The 16,797-nt window shown below is 36.4% G+C and overlaps 2 protein-coding genes across 2 annotated transcripts in view; both read right to left on the reverse strand.

Moving 5' to 3' along the window:
• The window catches only part of LOC147283056 (uncharacterized), a 79,100-nt gene that overhangs the window by 25,860 nt on the left and 36,443 nt on the right, over nt 1–16,797 (reverse strand). The gene's annotated exons all lie outside the window — the stretch shown is intronic.
• Nucleotides 10,660–15,366, reverse strand: LOC147283061 (HNH endonuclease). Its single transcript, XM_086247191.1, has 7 exons — nt 14,951–15,366; nt 13,975–14,029; nt 13,658–13,732; nt 13,409–13,500; nt 12,615–12,696; nt 11,323–11,406; nt 10,660–11,007 (listed from the first exon to the last, which is right to left on the reverse strand). Exons 1-7 carry the CDS (start codon nt 15,286–15,288, stop codon nt 10,882–10,884), a joined length of 852 nt encoding a protein of 283 aa, XP_086103317.1. The 5' UTR covers nt 15,289–15,366; the 3' UTR covers nt 10,660–10,881.

Genomic DNA, 16,797 nt, shown 5'->3' on the forward strand with positions numbered 1-16,797 from the left:
ATATTAAGAACAGCAACAAATACTCAACATGAAATAGACATAGGAAATTGATATAATCTATAAAAATTAGGTACTCATGGTTAGGCTACATCGTAGCCCTAGCAAAAGAATTTAGCTCATGACAAATCTAACAAAAACCATCATGAGAGAAGTCATAGATTGAATTCTAGATAAAAGACTTGATGTTGCTCCACGCCAGCACTTTCAAATTCTTCAAAAAACTCCCAGCAAAAACCCAACCCCCATTCACGATGCCAGCCCCCCTTATATAGTAAAGCCAAAGCCCTCTTTTTTCTTCCCTTGGAACACGGGTTGCCCAACACAAAAAGGATTCCTTTCCTCATCCGATGGCACATATCCTAATCTTCCTAATTTAGATAGAGTCCCTCACCGACTAGGAGAGCTTTGGCCTCTCAATTGATATGCAATTGATTTGTTTGGTAAAAAAAACAGAGGAAACACGCACATGGCTTGAGAGTTTAGCTTATCTTCTAAAATTGGATGGCCCACAATTCCTTTGGTTAATATTAGGCCACGTGACATCCACACCTTCCTTCCCTTTTTCTATTGTAAGTGAGATGACATTGAGCTTGGGCCAAAGGCAGCAAAGGTTGCAACATGCCAATTCTTTGGTGTGACTCCCCTTTTTACTCCTTTTAGCTATAACTTGTCCCAAAATGTAAATTCCTTCAAAACTCTCACAAAATACATCAAACTAACCAATTTATCATGAAAACAAAGCAAATAAAGATAGATTAGTTATGTAAAATATGAATATATCAGAGGTTAATGATTGATGATTAGGCAATTATTCTATCAAATGATCTAATTAATTTTGAGGAAGAATTGGTATGATTTGAGGATTTTTATTTATATCCTTGGTATTATTATGGCTTATACTGATTATAGAGAGATTGAGAAGTGTTGGTTTAATTGATTTGGAAAAGCTGAGATTTGTTTCTCGAGGTATACGCTGATTCTTGATGTTGGTTTGAGTGTGTTGATCGGATGGGAATTGTTGTAGGAAAACAAAAACTTAAACCTCGTTCAATGAGGATATATTGATCATTTTACCTCTTTACTCGAAATTCGTATATTTAACTTTCCAAATCATGAAATTGGGCGTGTTTTTATACTAGGTCAATAGAGCTTCATCTCTCGATTATTTTAGTGGCAAACAAGTGAGGGGTCGTGAGTAGGATTCAATTTCGGAAAGGATTCGGCATAGCTCGGAGTAAACTGTGAGTGAATTTTGTTTTATAAATGTTTTATGCAATTTATGATTATTTGTTTAAAGAAAATTATTTAATTATTGCATGTTAACTTAATTGAGAGATTTAAAAAGCTAGTGCACGTTTATTTATTTGGAAAAGAGGAAAATATTAATGATTTACTATTATTGTTTGGAAGCTTAAATTTATGATTAACTATCTTGGTATTTTCGATTAATGATTTGTGAGATGTTTTAGAAATCTGTTAAATTGCATAAGTTTGAAATTTTTTTGTTAAATAATTGTTTTGCTATGAGTAAGGAAGTGAGATTTCGTGATCATGGTTGCATTGCATGATTTTCATAAGCAAGATTTATGGAAATGGTTTTTCGGTAGTATTCTAAGTTGTTTATGATTAAAATTTCTATTTATTTGGAAATGAGTTTGATTGAGCAGTTTTACAAATGGTTTTCAAGGGTTTGGTTTTAAAGTTTACTTTTGTCCACTCACAGAGATTATTCTCAAGTTTTATTTATTTTACGTTTCCCCCCAGGTTTTAGAGATCACTGAGGTCGGATTGCACCACGTCAAGGCATCAGTTTTCCCTACCATTCGTCCATCAACATTGTTGGCACAATGTTTTTGTCTTATTTGTTTTTATGTATGTTGATGTTGTAAAAAAATGCTATTTAGTTATGCTCTGTTTAAATTTTTGGATTGTAGTGGAGATTAGCGGGCTTAACACCCGGTTGGTGTTGGACTCCACAGAGTCACTCCAGGTTCCAGGGTGGAGTCTGGGGATGGTCTTGTCAAACAGTCATCTAACTAGAGGCTTAAGATCACAAGTGTGATCTCTCTAAAGCTAGTCCACACCAAGTGGGAGAAAGAAAGATGAAATTAAAAGGTTGATCTTGGCTACTAGATCATCACCTTTTCATGATATGAATGCAAGGATATGGCTATGGAGATGGGTTCATGAAGACCCATCTCTTTCTCTCTAGGTTTCAAGGAGGAAGAGAGAGAAGAGAGAAGATGTGAGAGAGATGAGGCAAGGGGCTGAATCCCTCCTTAGGGTTTTGGCCAAGCCCTTGTGTTCCCTTATAATGTGATGGCTTGATTAATCCAAGCCATCCAATCTCATCTCTTTTCCATCCTTCAATCTTGTCCATTTATCTTTAATGAACAAAACTCATATTTGCACTATTGCTCAAAGCTTTCTAATATTGTATGACTTAATCATGTGACTAATAGGTCACCCAAACACTTAATCATGTGATTAACACTTTAATCAACAAGTTTAGTGTTTGGGTTGAGACTAATGATTAACTAATTAATCATTTATCTTAATTAATAAGAAAACATTAATTATTCTCTAATAATTAATGATTTAGCCTAGGGTCAACAAGCTCAAGCTTTGACTTTCCAATCTTACTCTCTACGTATATTAATTAGCTAATTAATCCTACTTAAGAAAAGATTATGTCAAGTGATTACCCCAAATTAATCACTTGACTTATGGCCATACTAATTGTTCTCATCAATTAGTAACTAAGTCATTAGAGTTTCATGGTCTCCATTAGTATTTCACAGTTAAGTGAGCTCACACTAGAGCAATACTAGGATGGATAACCCACTAAGAAGTGTCAACTCCTAGTTTTAGGCAATACCAACTATCACGATAGTTGCTGTTTGGGCCATAAATTGGCATTTACCATGGCAAGATGATCGGAGAAGAGAATGGGTAAAATAGAGAAGCCGTCCTACATCTTTTAATTGAGTTTTCAGCAAGGAGGCCTAGGTGAGGAATAAAATCGAACACATGATGTGCGTCATTTTTCTTTGAACTAAGAGAGCTCAAAGGGCCAGCTGCTATGGGGTCCCAAAATCACAAGGTTGCAGCCAATACACAGCCAATATGGAAGGTTTAACTCATTCGGTTCCTTGAAGTGCTGGGCATGTGCAAATTGGTTTGAAACTTTGAAAGAATGGCCGGGCTGGGAGCATTTGCTTCAGTACAAAAAGAAGAGGAGAATGGACGATGTGCTATGATGATTGGTCAGTTATTTTGGTTGGGCATACTTGAAAGCAACTTGCATTGTTGTAAAAGAAAATAATAAGGCTAAGTAATTAAGTGAGCATGGGCGGGTAGACTTGAAAGCTTGTGGGCTGTTCCTATGCAAAAGGGCTGGAAGGTTTCTCTTAAGCCTAGCCATGTCTTGAAATTAAAAGGATGTATATGCAGTTGGGTTGGCAATTGTTGGTGGAACAATTAAGTGAACACGGGCAGATATATCAATATATGTTTTACTCACTTCAAAAGTTGAGCTCGTTATAAATATATGCAATGCATATATGTACACTAAGGGAAAAGGTGCCAACAAGTGGCTTGAAATACATAAGCACATATGTATGTATTATATAGAAAGAAGAAAAGGTAATATCTGAAGCTTGTGGAGTACGTGGCATTAACCACATATATGTATATATATAAGTCCAATAAGTGGCATTGAGCATGTATATATATATATATATATAAATAAGTCTAGTAAGTGGCGTTAATTGCATTGAGTGTACATATCTAGTTGTATGTGCATATATATATATATATATATATACAGGCTCCTTCTGTTGAGGTATACCTCAACTTATTTATGTTGAGGTATGACCTTGTTGGGGCCCACACGAGTCGTTTTGTGTCGATCCGAACCGTTCAATTTTTACATCTTCATTGATAGATCATCCTTGCAAAAAATTAGTCAAATCCGAAATCATTTGCCTATCTAACTTTGATAAAACAAATGGATGGTTTCATCGAAAATATTTGATTCGTTCATTTATTTGATCAAAGTTAGATAGGCAAATGATTTTCGATTTGGCTAATTTTTTGCAAGGATGATCTATTTATGGAGATGTAAAAATTGAACGGTTCGGATCGACACAAAACGACTCGTGTAGGCCCCAACAGGGTATACCTCAACATAAATAAGTTGAGGTATACCTCAACAGAAGGAGTCTGTATATATATATATATACATGCAATTGAAAAAATGGCCAGTAAGTGGCATGGCCTTCTATGTATATGCACTAATATATATATATAATATATATATTATATATATATAGTTAGATATTTGGCTTAAAAATAAATGTATGTATATTTATATATGCCTAGCCAAGTACATGTTTTAAAGGCCAAAAAATAGTCTTTACTTTTGAGTGGGCCCGGTCTATTTTGAAAAAGAGACATGAAAGTTGGCCACTCAAAGTCTTTATATTTTGTCCAATCTCATTCTTCTTGTTTTGTTCAGTCTCTCTCCTCCCATTTTCTACTAAAATTCCTTTTAGGCTTCTAGGCTACCTCCACCCACAAAATATCCTATGATTGGTCTGGATTGCTTTTTTCCCATTATTTCCATCCGCCCAACTACTCTATCATTTTTCACACCAAAATACCTTCTACATAGCCTGGGCAACTTTCTTTCCTTATTTTTTATGTTTTCATTGCCCAATCTCTTTTCATGATTATTTCACCCAAATATCAACTATGTTGATCGCCCAATCTTGTGAGCATGATGAAAGTGATCAATTAAAATCTACCCGAGTTACCCCGCCCTTGGTTTCAAAAGTGTTATTCGCCCACTACATGAGGACGGGAGAAATGGCCTGTATGAGGCCGGGCGAAATTGACTACATGAGGCCGGGCGAAAATGTCTTGTGAGCGGCTAAAAGGGCCTATTGGAGGCCGGATTTTGGCGATAGATCATAAAAGTGGCCCAACTTGAGTGAGAAAAGGCCAAAACATTTCATTTATTATTGATGAATAAGAGGCCAAATTTATTATTTTAATAAAAGAAAAGAGTGATTCCGGCCTATTTTGAGACCGGGTCATCTTTTTCTTTCGTTTTTTAAAGAGCAACGACCTTATAATTTTTCTAGCATTTTGGGTTGGGATTTTATTGATTTTATCAAGAGCCTATCTAGCCCGAAAAAGTCTAAAGCTCATGGATGGAAATTTCTTAGCCAATAATCCCAAGTTGCATAAGGATTTCCCATCCATCAAGAAGTTCTACTTAAGCTAGAATTTCGTCCAAGGGAGAGCCCGAATCCAAGTTAAAGACAGACTTTCCTTAAAGAAATTAAATGCAAGATCAATCAAAATTCTACCAAGGGAAGAATTCGGAAAGTCTTGGAGACCAAGAGTCTTGAATGAATCAAGAAGCCAAGACATCCAAGTAAAGAGTCCAAGTTTGGAAAGGATTCCGATCAGTCATCAATGCTCAAGATCATATGGTTATCAAGGAAGAATCTGGTCGAATCCTAAATTCAAGAGAGTTTAAATCTCATCCGTACAAGGAGTCTAGAGGGAATTCCAGGCCAAGTAATAGCCCATTGCTATGCCAACCCTTATATTTAGACGCATTCAGAAGAGAAAAAAGGATACACATTCAAGACACAACAATCAACTCACAAACTTTCAAGCTCTCAAGAAACTCTCAAAGTTCTTTTGCATCGATTTTACTTAGTTGCTACCATTCGAAGTGCTTTTAGGTTTTCAAGAATTCTAGTTCACTAGGTTTGTAGCTCTGCCATCATCCTTACCAAAGGCTTGTGGTATCGATTTAGTTTTGTTCTTTACATTTCATGCAACTTTGTTTGTCCTTACTTCAACTTCAATACAATTTTTCTTTCATTCGCCCTCAATCTAATGCTTGCTATTTTCATTGTTTTTTTGAATCTTGAAGTTAACTTGGTTTGTCAAGATCGTATTGAGTTTCATTATATTTTTGTTATCCATAGTTTTTTTTTTTTTTTTGCTTGGGCACTTGCACCACTTTATGCACGAGTTCGATCACATAATTCTAAGGAGGCCAACTATTGGGTCGGATTCCGATTCCGACTAGGCCTTTAAGAGCCTTGTCCTCGAGGCTAGAAAAGAACCTAGGCCAAGAGTGGTTCCTAGCTTAGTCGATCAATCGCTTGATAAGAATCAATTTAGGCGCAGTTACTCAACCCAATCACTATCACATTCCGATCGAGCCAAAACTTGGCTTGACAGTGACACGTCCCGCACTTACACGAAAACGGACCAAAGTGTTGCTTTTGGCTAACCTTGGCTAAAAACGAGTGAACAGTTGCGATCAATAAAAAAACATATTGATCCTTGGTATCATCCTTTCCTTTTGGTCTCCCACATACTTGTATGTGTGTGACCTTTTAGGTTCTTATTCGATTCGGTAGTAGGATCATAATTAATTTAGAATCGCTTTCTAATTAACTGTTCTTTAGACTCTAGAGACCACATTGACACCTAGCCACAGTTTGCGGCCCCCAAACCAAATAGAATTTAGTCTCGAACCTATTCAGTTATGATTACAATATAGTATAATCAGTGATTTTGCGATTATATCCTGGGTATGAAGCTAGCTAGTGTCAAAAGTCATTACAAGATATAATCATATGTGTGACTCTAATGCTCTGGCCAGAGACCTTGCGAGTCTTTCTATCCTGGGACATCTCCTTCTTTATGAAAGGTGACAGATTCCATGTTGCACACTCACATGCCATCATATGTGTGTCAATGCACCCAACGTACACATGTAATCCATGCCTAATTGCGTTGGTCCATTTTGTGCAGTCAAAGTACACTGAGCACACACATAAGACATCGGTGGTGTCTCAAGTCTGAGGATTTATCAGTATCTATCATAACCACAGAGTTCTTATTTGACATGCTGTAAAGCTCCATATAGGATTCTCTGTTCGGTCAGTTTAGTGGACGTGTCTCCAAACACGCACCCACATACCCGCTCTAGTGTCCCTACACTGTGGAATGAGATTCACTAACCCGAAGTGAGTAAGCGTATGTGCTAGTCTTGACTTATTGGATTGTTAATGTCCATTTAACATTCCCTTCATCGACTAGGAACGTTTAGGAATCTAAGCATCCGATAACATGAATCTCAATGGCCTCCAAGCTCGTCACGTCTCTTCCCTTAGACTTCCATGGACACATTCATTCACTCACACAATGATCCTAGAGTTCTAGTGTAGTGAATAATGCATATGCCCGGATCAGTATGAAATTCACATTGATCGAAATATCCCTTGAGTCACTTCAACCAATTACCACTAGTTTTAGGGCATATTTCCAACAATTAATTTAGATATTAACATTCCAACCTAGAAGAAGAATAGCACATGTTGATGCTTTTCTCATTAGAAGAGTTAGCGAGTCTCGAGCCTCGAGCCACAGTGAAGAGTCATTGGAGCAGACATGTGGGTGTGTGCTAGTAGATAAGTACACTAAACAAAGAAACATAGAGAACTTGCATGGAGTGTTTATGACGTGTCAAACAAGTTCCTCTAGGATTATAACAGGTATGAAATAGTCTTTAGACCTAAGGCACCATCAATGTCTTGTGTGTGGCGTCAATGTACTTTGATTGCATGAAATGGACCGACATAATTGGGCATATGTTACATGCGTACGTTGGGTGCTGTGGCACACACATAATCGAAGGCATATGAGTGCACAACATAAAATCTCTCACCTTCCATGTATAAACAAAGGAATGTCCAAGGGAGTGTTGACTCGTAAAGTCTTTGGCCAAAGCATTAAAGTCGTGAATATTGACTATACGCTATAAGCAGTGGGATTGACACTCAAATCGTGCCCATAATTATAGTCAATGGACATGAGATGAGAGAAGGACCGAATCATATCGTATGCATAATCGAATAGGTTCACACACCACCATTCGTCTTAATTTGGGTAGCCATGATGCATAGCTAAGTGCCAATCATGAGCTTATAGAATCCAGAGAATTAATACGGGGTTTTATTAATTCTAATTATTGGGAAAGGTTAAAAGGGTTTCACTTGGTTTAAATTTCATGGCCAAATTAAGAGGAACCTATGTGGTCTCATATGCACCTATAGATGAATGATGGAAATGACACATGTGGAATGAGAGAATAAATTAGAGAATTTATTCTAGAGATTCACTATTTAAATTAGTGACCTATGGTTGAGAATTAATCTGATTAATTTCTCATAAGGTAATGGGTTGTCACATGTGTCGCATATTTAATATGTGACACATACCTTAGGACTTTGACTAGTCAAAGACATGGGGTCACAAACATAATTTTAAATAGTTGGTGGGTTAAAAGAAAAAATGACAAAAGGACAAGATATCCAATAGACAAGGATGAGCCACTTTAATCTAAGGACCATAAGAAAAGATGAGGAGATATAAAAGAGAGCTTTCAGGGTTCAAACCCTAACTTTCTCATTGTGCATGTGCCGCACCTCATTCACACTCTCATGTCTCTCATTTTCTCTCTTGTGTTCTCTATCCACTCCATAGAGATCAAAGGGAGATTTAGCAACCCTTCTCTATATCCATTCCTCCCATCATCTCATCTGGTGTACGTGTTAACCTCTAGAGATTTCATAGATTTAAACTTGGGTGTGTTTGATCAACTCAAGGTGGAGGAGGATAGGCTTTGGTGGTTCACTTGGCAAGGACTACAAGCTAGAGCAAGAGGTATATGTTCTATGCCTATCTTGTTTCAAAGTTTTGATTTGCCATATTTATATTTATAAACCCATATGATCTTGGATGTTAAAGCTAGGATTTTGTTTGTCTTCCATATATTGCCATGTTCTAAAATAGTTTTAGAATGCCATGCTAGTATCCTAGTTTCCCTTCAAAAATTGTCACGTTTTATGATTTGTGGACCAAATTGAGAATTAGGGCAAAGTTCGTGGACAATTTTTTTTGAACCCTTAATTTGTTGACATCCTATCGATCTATTGTACTACTTTTAATTCATGAGTGGCACTATTCCCACCCCTCATTCATATTTTCCCATCCACCATATTTTCACACCCCCACAAACTATTTTTAAAAGAAATTAATCTATTCTTCCCACCCCCATCATTCCCAAACTACCCATATGCCTTCCTTCTCCTTCATCTTCGCTTTCCCTTTCCCCAATCCTAACCCTAGAAAATATATGCATGTATAAACTCCAGTTCACCTCTTTAAAAGAAAAATATTTTCTCTTCATGATATTAAGTTTGTCGATCATAGAGAAATTCAAGGAAACAAGTATATCCCAATTTTTCAACTGATCTTCAAAACCATAATAAATTAATAATAAAAATCATTTGATCCTTTTGGGGTTTGTTCTGATTTTCTGCATTTCACATTACAAATTTCCACTACTCTTTATCTATGTTCACATTTCACAAATGTCAAAATCTTCAACAAATAATCTTGTCAAAAGTTAATTGGTATGCAATTGGTGTAGTAGTTTGAAATTCATCTCAATTAAACTGGAAGGCCGGATCTACATTTCAATACTCTTAGAGCTTGTGTTTCACTTGTAGATTTGGAGCACCCCCAAATGAATTGCAACTGAAGGTGTAGCGGTGGGTGGCCATGGCAGCCTTACAGTCTCTTTGTTTTTTCTTTTTCAAGTATGTCCTTTTAGGTAATTTTATAAAATAAAAAAACAAAAACAAAAAAATTTAATTAAAAAATGGTTTAGAAAGAGGTGGGGAAATAGTATTGGTGGGTGGGAATAACACTGCTCCAATTCATTTATCAGCAAGATGTTGCTAGTATTCCTGACCTTTGAAATTCACAGATAAAAAACAAGATAAGAGATAATACTACATCAAATATGCTACTACTATATTGTTTGTACCAAACCTACCATTGAGCCAAGAAGTTGGTCAAAAGCTCAAAAAGTTTGAAGAGAAGCCTAAAGATCATGAATGTGGCCCAAGCCCCTTGGATCTATCCAAGGTTTCAGAGGAAAAAAGACTTGGGCGTTAAGGAAAGACAAACCTAGTCCAACTCGAGGAGGGTTTTCTAGACTTGACCTGACTTATATCACTATATAAATAGAGGATGCAGGAAACCAAGAAGCTCTCAACAATTTTCAACAATCAAACCTCAAATTCAACAAGACTCAAAAGTTCTCAAGCAGTTCTTCAATCATTCAAGCTTTCACCAATTTGCTCTTTGTTTTTAGCTCTATTAGGGTTTTCCAAATTCCTTAGGAGCGATTTGTTTTTGTTTATTCCATGAGAGATTTATTTTCTTTTATTTATTGTTAGAACAATCATTGTTACCCAAGTTCAAGATTATCAGATTACTTATTCATTTTTCATCAAAGTTCATTGTTTGACTTTCAACCCAATTACTTTTGAGCCTATTATTCGTACTTTTGATTTCACTAATACTGTAACAAAGACTTACGATTAGTAAAGTCCTTAAGAAACAAGGCAAGAAGAACTTGGGCTGGGATTGTTTCTTTCTTGGCCGTGCAATTGTTTGATTTAGAAGTTAGATTATGGCGGAAGACATAACCTTTATTAATTCTAAGCCTTTTTTTTCGGCCATGTAGTGGCACGCCCAAAATCTAAAACGAGAACGCAAGTGTTGCTTAAATTATTGGCTAAATTTGGCCGTGATTTCTGAGGGTAACATATACACTAATATTTTACAATTCTTAAGGCAAATAAAGAAAAAGTTAAGTGCTTACACCAACAATGGAATGCATAAGGTGCTTTTAGGAGACTTCAGCACCTTGAATGAGCGTATATCTATTATGTACGAAGCACAGAAATGTACAACTTCAACAAGCCATGAATGTCATGGCTTTGAAGAAGGCTTTGATAGATATTGGAGCCACTCTTCGGGTGTTCCCTTTCTCATTTTCAGCATTCTTATTGCTGCATTTGTTAGGGGTATCGCAAGTATGTCATAGTCTTTTGGAGTCTGCAAGATCAAGTGGATGAAGTCTTGTCAATAGTGAGAGAATAACAGATCCTTCATCTTTCTCTCTCTGAGCTCATTAATTTTATGTTACAATTAACGAACCCTCAGCTAATTGAAAGTTAAGAAAGCTTGTACTTTTCCATACTTTAAAAATGAGACGTACAACATAATTACAGGAAAAAAGAAAAAAAGGAAAAAAAAGAGATTGGTTAAACCTAAACAAAAACTGCAGCATAAATGTTGCCTGCTATAGTCAGACACATGCCATTTTCATGTAAAAAGAAAATTATAGCAATGAAACAAAGCTGAGAATACCTTTGGGACTTTAAGCAGCTTCATATTTGCTTCTTCTAGTGACTTCTGACCTTTCTTTGAGTTGCATTTTGCACATGCAGTAACCTTTTAAGCATTAACAGGAGAACCATATCAACACGGGTCATTAATTAAGCAAGTATTTGGGTAGAGAACAGTAGTTGCTTAGAACAAAAACTAGCAGAAACTCGCTTTGCTTGAGAATCCAATTTTCCAGATTCCTGATCTCAAAAGTTATAACAGAAACCTCTCTTGCAAAATTGATATTTTGTAGCAGCAAAGTGAAATAGAATGGCCAAATACACATATTCAACACTAATTTTATTTCACATCATTTGCTCTATCACATCTAATACAATGGCCTTAACAGGGCTGAATAATGAAAGAAGGATTCAGGAAGCAGACCTCAGTTAGTTGGAATTCAGACTTAACTGACTTGACTTATGTGGGAGATTACATTTTCAAGGCATGTACCATTTCAGTTTCATAATCTATGTTAGTAGCAATTAGGCAGCGAGTTCGACCAATTTTATTCTTTTTTGCAATAAGCATATTCAGTGTTAATCCCATTCACCACATCAAGGTCACATTCGCTCCTCCCAAATTGGGGGTTTCCAGAGCAATGAGGTGGAGAAAAGAAAAAGACAGAAATATGAAGCAACAGAATGTTCCTCCGTTTCAGTGATCATGGGACATCCATTATACTAGTTGATGGAAAGGAGCATCCTCTCTTAGAGTGCTCTATCATCTCAATGATAATGGGGAATTCATTATACAAGTTGATGGAAAGGACCATCCTATCTCCTGGGGAGTTTTTGGATGATGTCAACCGTAGATAATCAGTTGAAGGTCAAGTACCGTGGCTATGTCCTGTATGTCCTGTTCTTTTGCTCTCTTACCTGAAAGTTGGATTGTACTTTATATGATGCAGTTAAAATTGTGATCACTACAAATTCATCCCTACTTAATGAAACTGAAGCTGAAATCCTTATGGCCAAAAAAAAAAAAAAAAAAAAAAAAAAGAAGCTGAAATCCTTTGCTCAGATGGGTGCCAATGTTTAATAAACTATGGTTGGAGAGTTAAGATCAACATGATATTGGATTTCTCTCTCTCTCCCCCAAAAGACACAATAGTCTCATATACTACTTCCTCCTTTCAATAATTTATGTTTCCCGTCAGACAAAAAACAATATATGGCACACAAAGAGTCAGAGAATTAAGCACCACTAGAACGTCTACGAATAATAGTTAATGCATCGATAAATTAAATCTTAAATGCAATTGATAGTCTCACCAGATTTTCCCACTTCCATTTTCCACCACGAGCAATTGGCAAAACATGGTCAATGGTCAAGTTTTCACGTGAACAACAGTACCTGTTGATAATAGATATATAAAGTTAGTACTCAATATCTAAGTCTAAGATTCTTAGCGGAAATAACACATTTATTTTAGAATTGCATGGCTAATGAAGTCCCTTTATTGATGACAGCCTAACAAACAGATCACTGAGATCTTGGTGGTAGTGAAACAACTCTGCAAATTTGCCGCAGAAAGTAACAGAAAAATAACAGCCAATATTGAGATCTGAACTCAACGTAGACCAGACAGCACTATATCCTCACAACTTTTTATTTTCTTTTCTGAGGTCCATAAAAGGCTTATTGAGCTATAGGCTACATAGAGATAACCTCTCTCATCCCACAAAAATTCCCATCCCTTGTGAAGATGGGATTCAGTCCCAGATCTACAACGGTGTTTGTTTATAGTACTGAGATCTTGGTGGCAGTGAAACAACTCTGCAGAGTTTCTAAGAAGAAGAAGCTCAACATAGAACAGACACTCGGATTCCCCAAATACATAAAATAGAGATGATCATAGAAAATGCAGCACTATATGAGTTAGTCTAGCTGCAAGAGACTTTATGAGCTAGTCTAGCTGCAATGTTTATCTATTGGTCCCTGAGACGCAAGTCCATAATCCAATTCTCATCTTAAAAGAAGCAACTAGGTAATCAAATAAATCACAAAAGAGAGATCTGTACTTAATTGAGCAAGTTTAACTCAACTAACAGAGTAATCTACTTACTGACAAGTGAAACTGTCCCGACATAGTATATTTTTACGACTAAGACTGCTCTTAATTCTTCTTCTCTTTACAACCTGTAGTAAATGGGGAACCTGGAGCAAGAGATGAATGTAATCAGTTCAAGTGGAGTAGAAGCAACAAGGGAAAATTGTTGGTCAGAAATAACAGGGTATAGTGCCAACAAGCAAGGAACCAATGAAAATGCCAATCCCAGGAAAAAGGATGAGTAAACATCATGTGATTACGTACCCTTAAGACAGCCGGTATGTAGTAGGATCCACTTGGGGAATTTACAGTCTGATCATAGTACTCTAGTACATCCGCCTGGTACAACATAAGAATTGAGCGCACTTAAAACAAGTATTCAAAACAGTCATCATAAACCCACTCATAGTATTCTAGCCTGAACATGGCAGGTAGATTTGTTTTGAAGGAATACAATATGTTTTATCATCTTCGAGTATAATTGACATCACAAATTAGTGACTGCAGATAACATTATCCAATTAGTATTATTACTGTTGGAAGAATATCGAATATGAGTAAGTGTGCCATGGCAGTCCCACCTTCTCCATAAACTCTAAACAAATAGCACGCTTCCAGCAGACAACATTAACTGGCCTGGCACAGTAGAACACCAATCAGAACTATGAACAAAAAAAAATTCAAGTAATTCTAGAATGGTAGAGAGGAATGAGGGAAAGAAAAATAAAACAAATGCTCAAGAACAAAAGAATCCAAAAGTTGGTGCTTATGAATTACCAACGACACAAATACTAGAAATCAAACACAAATGGAGAAATTTGTCATCAAGAAATCCCTTGACAAGATAGTCCTCCATAACAACAGCATCACTGTAGCAAAGAGTTGGCCTTCAACATAACCAACAAAACAATCCACAATGCACAGATACTTGCTACAGAATCACCAGATGGTTCTTGTACGATAAGAAACATATTTAGTACATACAACATTACTAAATATGCATATCCGGTAGATAACTTAAAAGGAAAAAAAAAACCATGGGTCTCTTTTTGTGCATGATTTACTCAATTTATGAAAGTACTACTCAGCATCAAAACAGGACAACGTGCCAACAAGAATTGCAAATTTGTTCATCTATTTCTGGTAGAGGACTTTAAGTCTTCGGCTTGAGCTCTACTGCAATTCCTCAGTACAGAAATGGGTTGGTTTTAAAGCAAGCAACAAGAAAACAAATTTCCTAGATTGATCCAACATCCTCAGTTCCTCACAAGAACATAATTGTAACACTAATGAAATTCCATTTTAGGAACAACCAAAGTAAATTATTTACTACTTAAACTAGTATTATAGCCAAACCATGATGCTAATTTAAACCAGAAAATGCCAAATTCAGATGACCAATTGGTCAATAAGAGATCAACAAAATGCTAATTCTATTCTTCATAGAAAGTAGCAGGCCAACACAAGCTACTCATGCAAACAATTTACAAGTTTATCAAAACCAAATAGCTAGTGGTAAAGAACAAGTGGTTCATAAAGAGAATTGAGTCAAGTGACCTGTAGGAGATATCCAAGACGAGACCTCTGAAACAAGCCAAATCGTCCCTTTCAAACTCATCATCATCATCATCCACACCAAGACCAACCTTATTGTCACCATTGACACCCTCATCACCAACAAACAAACGGGCCTCAGCATTTAAACGTTTCGCCTTGTTCGTAGAAGAAGAAGAAGAGGAGTAAAGCCTAGTAGAATCGAAGCACCTGAGCATGCGGTTGTGGGGTTGGATTGATGGGACCATGTAGTTAAATGGGTCTTTTTGCTCCAACCCGGATGAGACTCCCTCACCATTGAAGAGCAACTTCACGCGTCCTTGAGCTGTGAACTGTGCCATTACTAGCTATTCCGATTTCCGGAATGGGTCTCTGCTGAAAGCAAGTAGAATTGGAAATGAGAACTGGGAAGGTAATAAAAACACACTCCACAGAAAGAACCGTTGCCACATATTCTTTTGTCCCACTCGGAATATCTTCTTGCGTTTTAGGCAAATTGACAAATCTACCCTTGTACCATTTTCCTCGTGCAATAATCTGAAATTTGATTTTGACTCGTCATAAGTTGCTATGGTGGTGATGAGTTGTGGCGCCCCAATTTGGGACCACCACAGCAATATGCGTACCAAGAAGGGAAAAATTTATAAACAGGACACATACTTTGATGGTTGTTTTATTTCAGGACATTAATTTTGATTCGTGTTAATGAAGGACACATACTTTTATTTTGTGTCAATTAAGGACCATATTGTTTTCAATTTTTATCTCAACTTTGGCCTGACATTGGACTCATCAAAACTCCACCAAATTTAGCAAATTTATACTTGGTTTAAAGCTATGCATCTCCTCTTTACAACCATATAAAGATCACTCAAATCGGACATCTACAACTCCAGATAATTGGCCCAAAAGTATGGTACTTGAAATTGTCATATCGGACCTCTGAGAAAAAATTTAGAAAATCAAACAATTTTAAGTATCCTACTTTGGGGCCGATTATCTGAAATTGTATAAATCCGATTTGAGTGATTTTTATATAGTTGTAAAGAGGAGATGCATATCTTTAAACCAAGTATAAGTTTGCTAAATTTGGTGGAGTTTTGATGAGTCCAACGTTGGGCAAAAGTTGAGATAAAAATTAAAAAAAATATGGTCCTTAATTGACACAAAATGAAAGTATGTGTCCTGCATTAACACAAAGCAAAATTAATGTCCTGAAATGAAACAACCATCAAAGTATGTGTCATTTTTGTAAAATTTTCTCTACTAAGAATTTCCACAAATACAATGCTGGTACTCCAAGCATTATACTCTCAAGTTTTCTTAAATGAGTTAAACTCATTTGATCGAATGCAAGTTGGATCAGAATAAACTTGCATACAAGATTTGATATAAGCACACTTCAAAATATTTTACATAAACGTCAACCCATTAAAGTGATGAATTTACAAAACAACCCTAACAAACATAATGTCTTTAAAGATTATGCTTCAGAAGTATTTTACAAATAAAGAAACTAAATGAAATGCAGAAGATGTTCGAAATATCTAACAACCCAACAAAAGACAAAACAAAGAACATGACATATAGAGACCAATAGAAACAACAAAGACTAGGATCTAGGACTTGGGAATGCCAGATACGAAATACGAGTGCCTAGCCCAATAAATCAATCCAAATTATCAACCATGGAAGATATGCGAAAGAGCAAGTGGAGGGTACGAATCACATACATGTAGGAAATGTGTGCTCTAAGGCGAATCGTTGCGACCTTGAGGACAACATTTCAGGCAATCGTCCGTCAAGTAGACCCATTAAGACAGATAACACCTTAGAGCTATTTAAGAAGA

Source organism: Dryas octopetala, chromosome 6 (genome assembly GCF_963921425.1).
Source record: "Dryas octopetala chromosome 6, drDryOcto1.1, whole genome shotgun sequence".
Classification (NCBI taxonomy): Eukaryota; Viridiplantae; Streptophyta; class Magnoliopsida; order Rosales; family Rosaceae; genus Dryas; species Dryas octopetala.

Coding starts and splice junctions, on each gene's coding strand:
- LOC147283061 (XM_086247191.1), bottom strand. CDS start 15,288: ATGGCACAGTTCACAGCTCAAGGACGCGTGAAGTTGCTCTTCAATGGT. Junction 13,733..13,974: donor GTTTAGAGTTTATGGAGAAG/GTGGGACTGCCA, acceptor ATGTTGTACCAG/GCGGATGTACTAGAGTACTA. Junction 11,008..11,322: donor AGCTGCTTAAAGTCCCAAAG/GTATTCTCAGCT, acceptor TTGATCTTGCAG/ACTCCAAAAGACTATGACAT.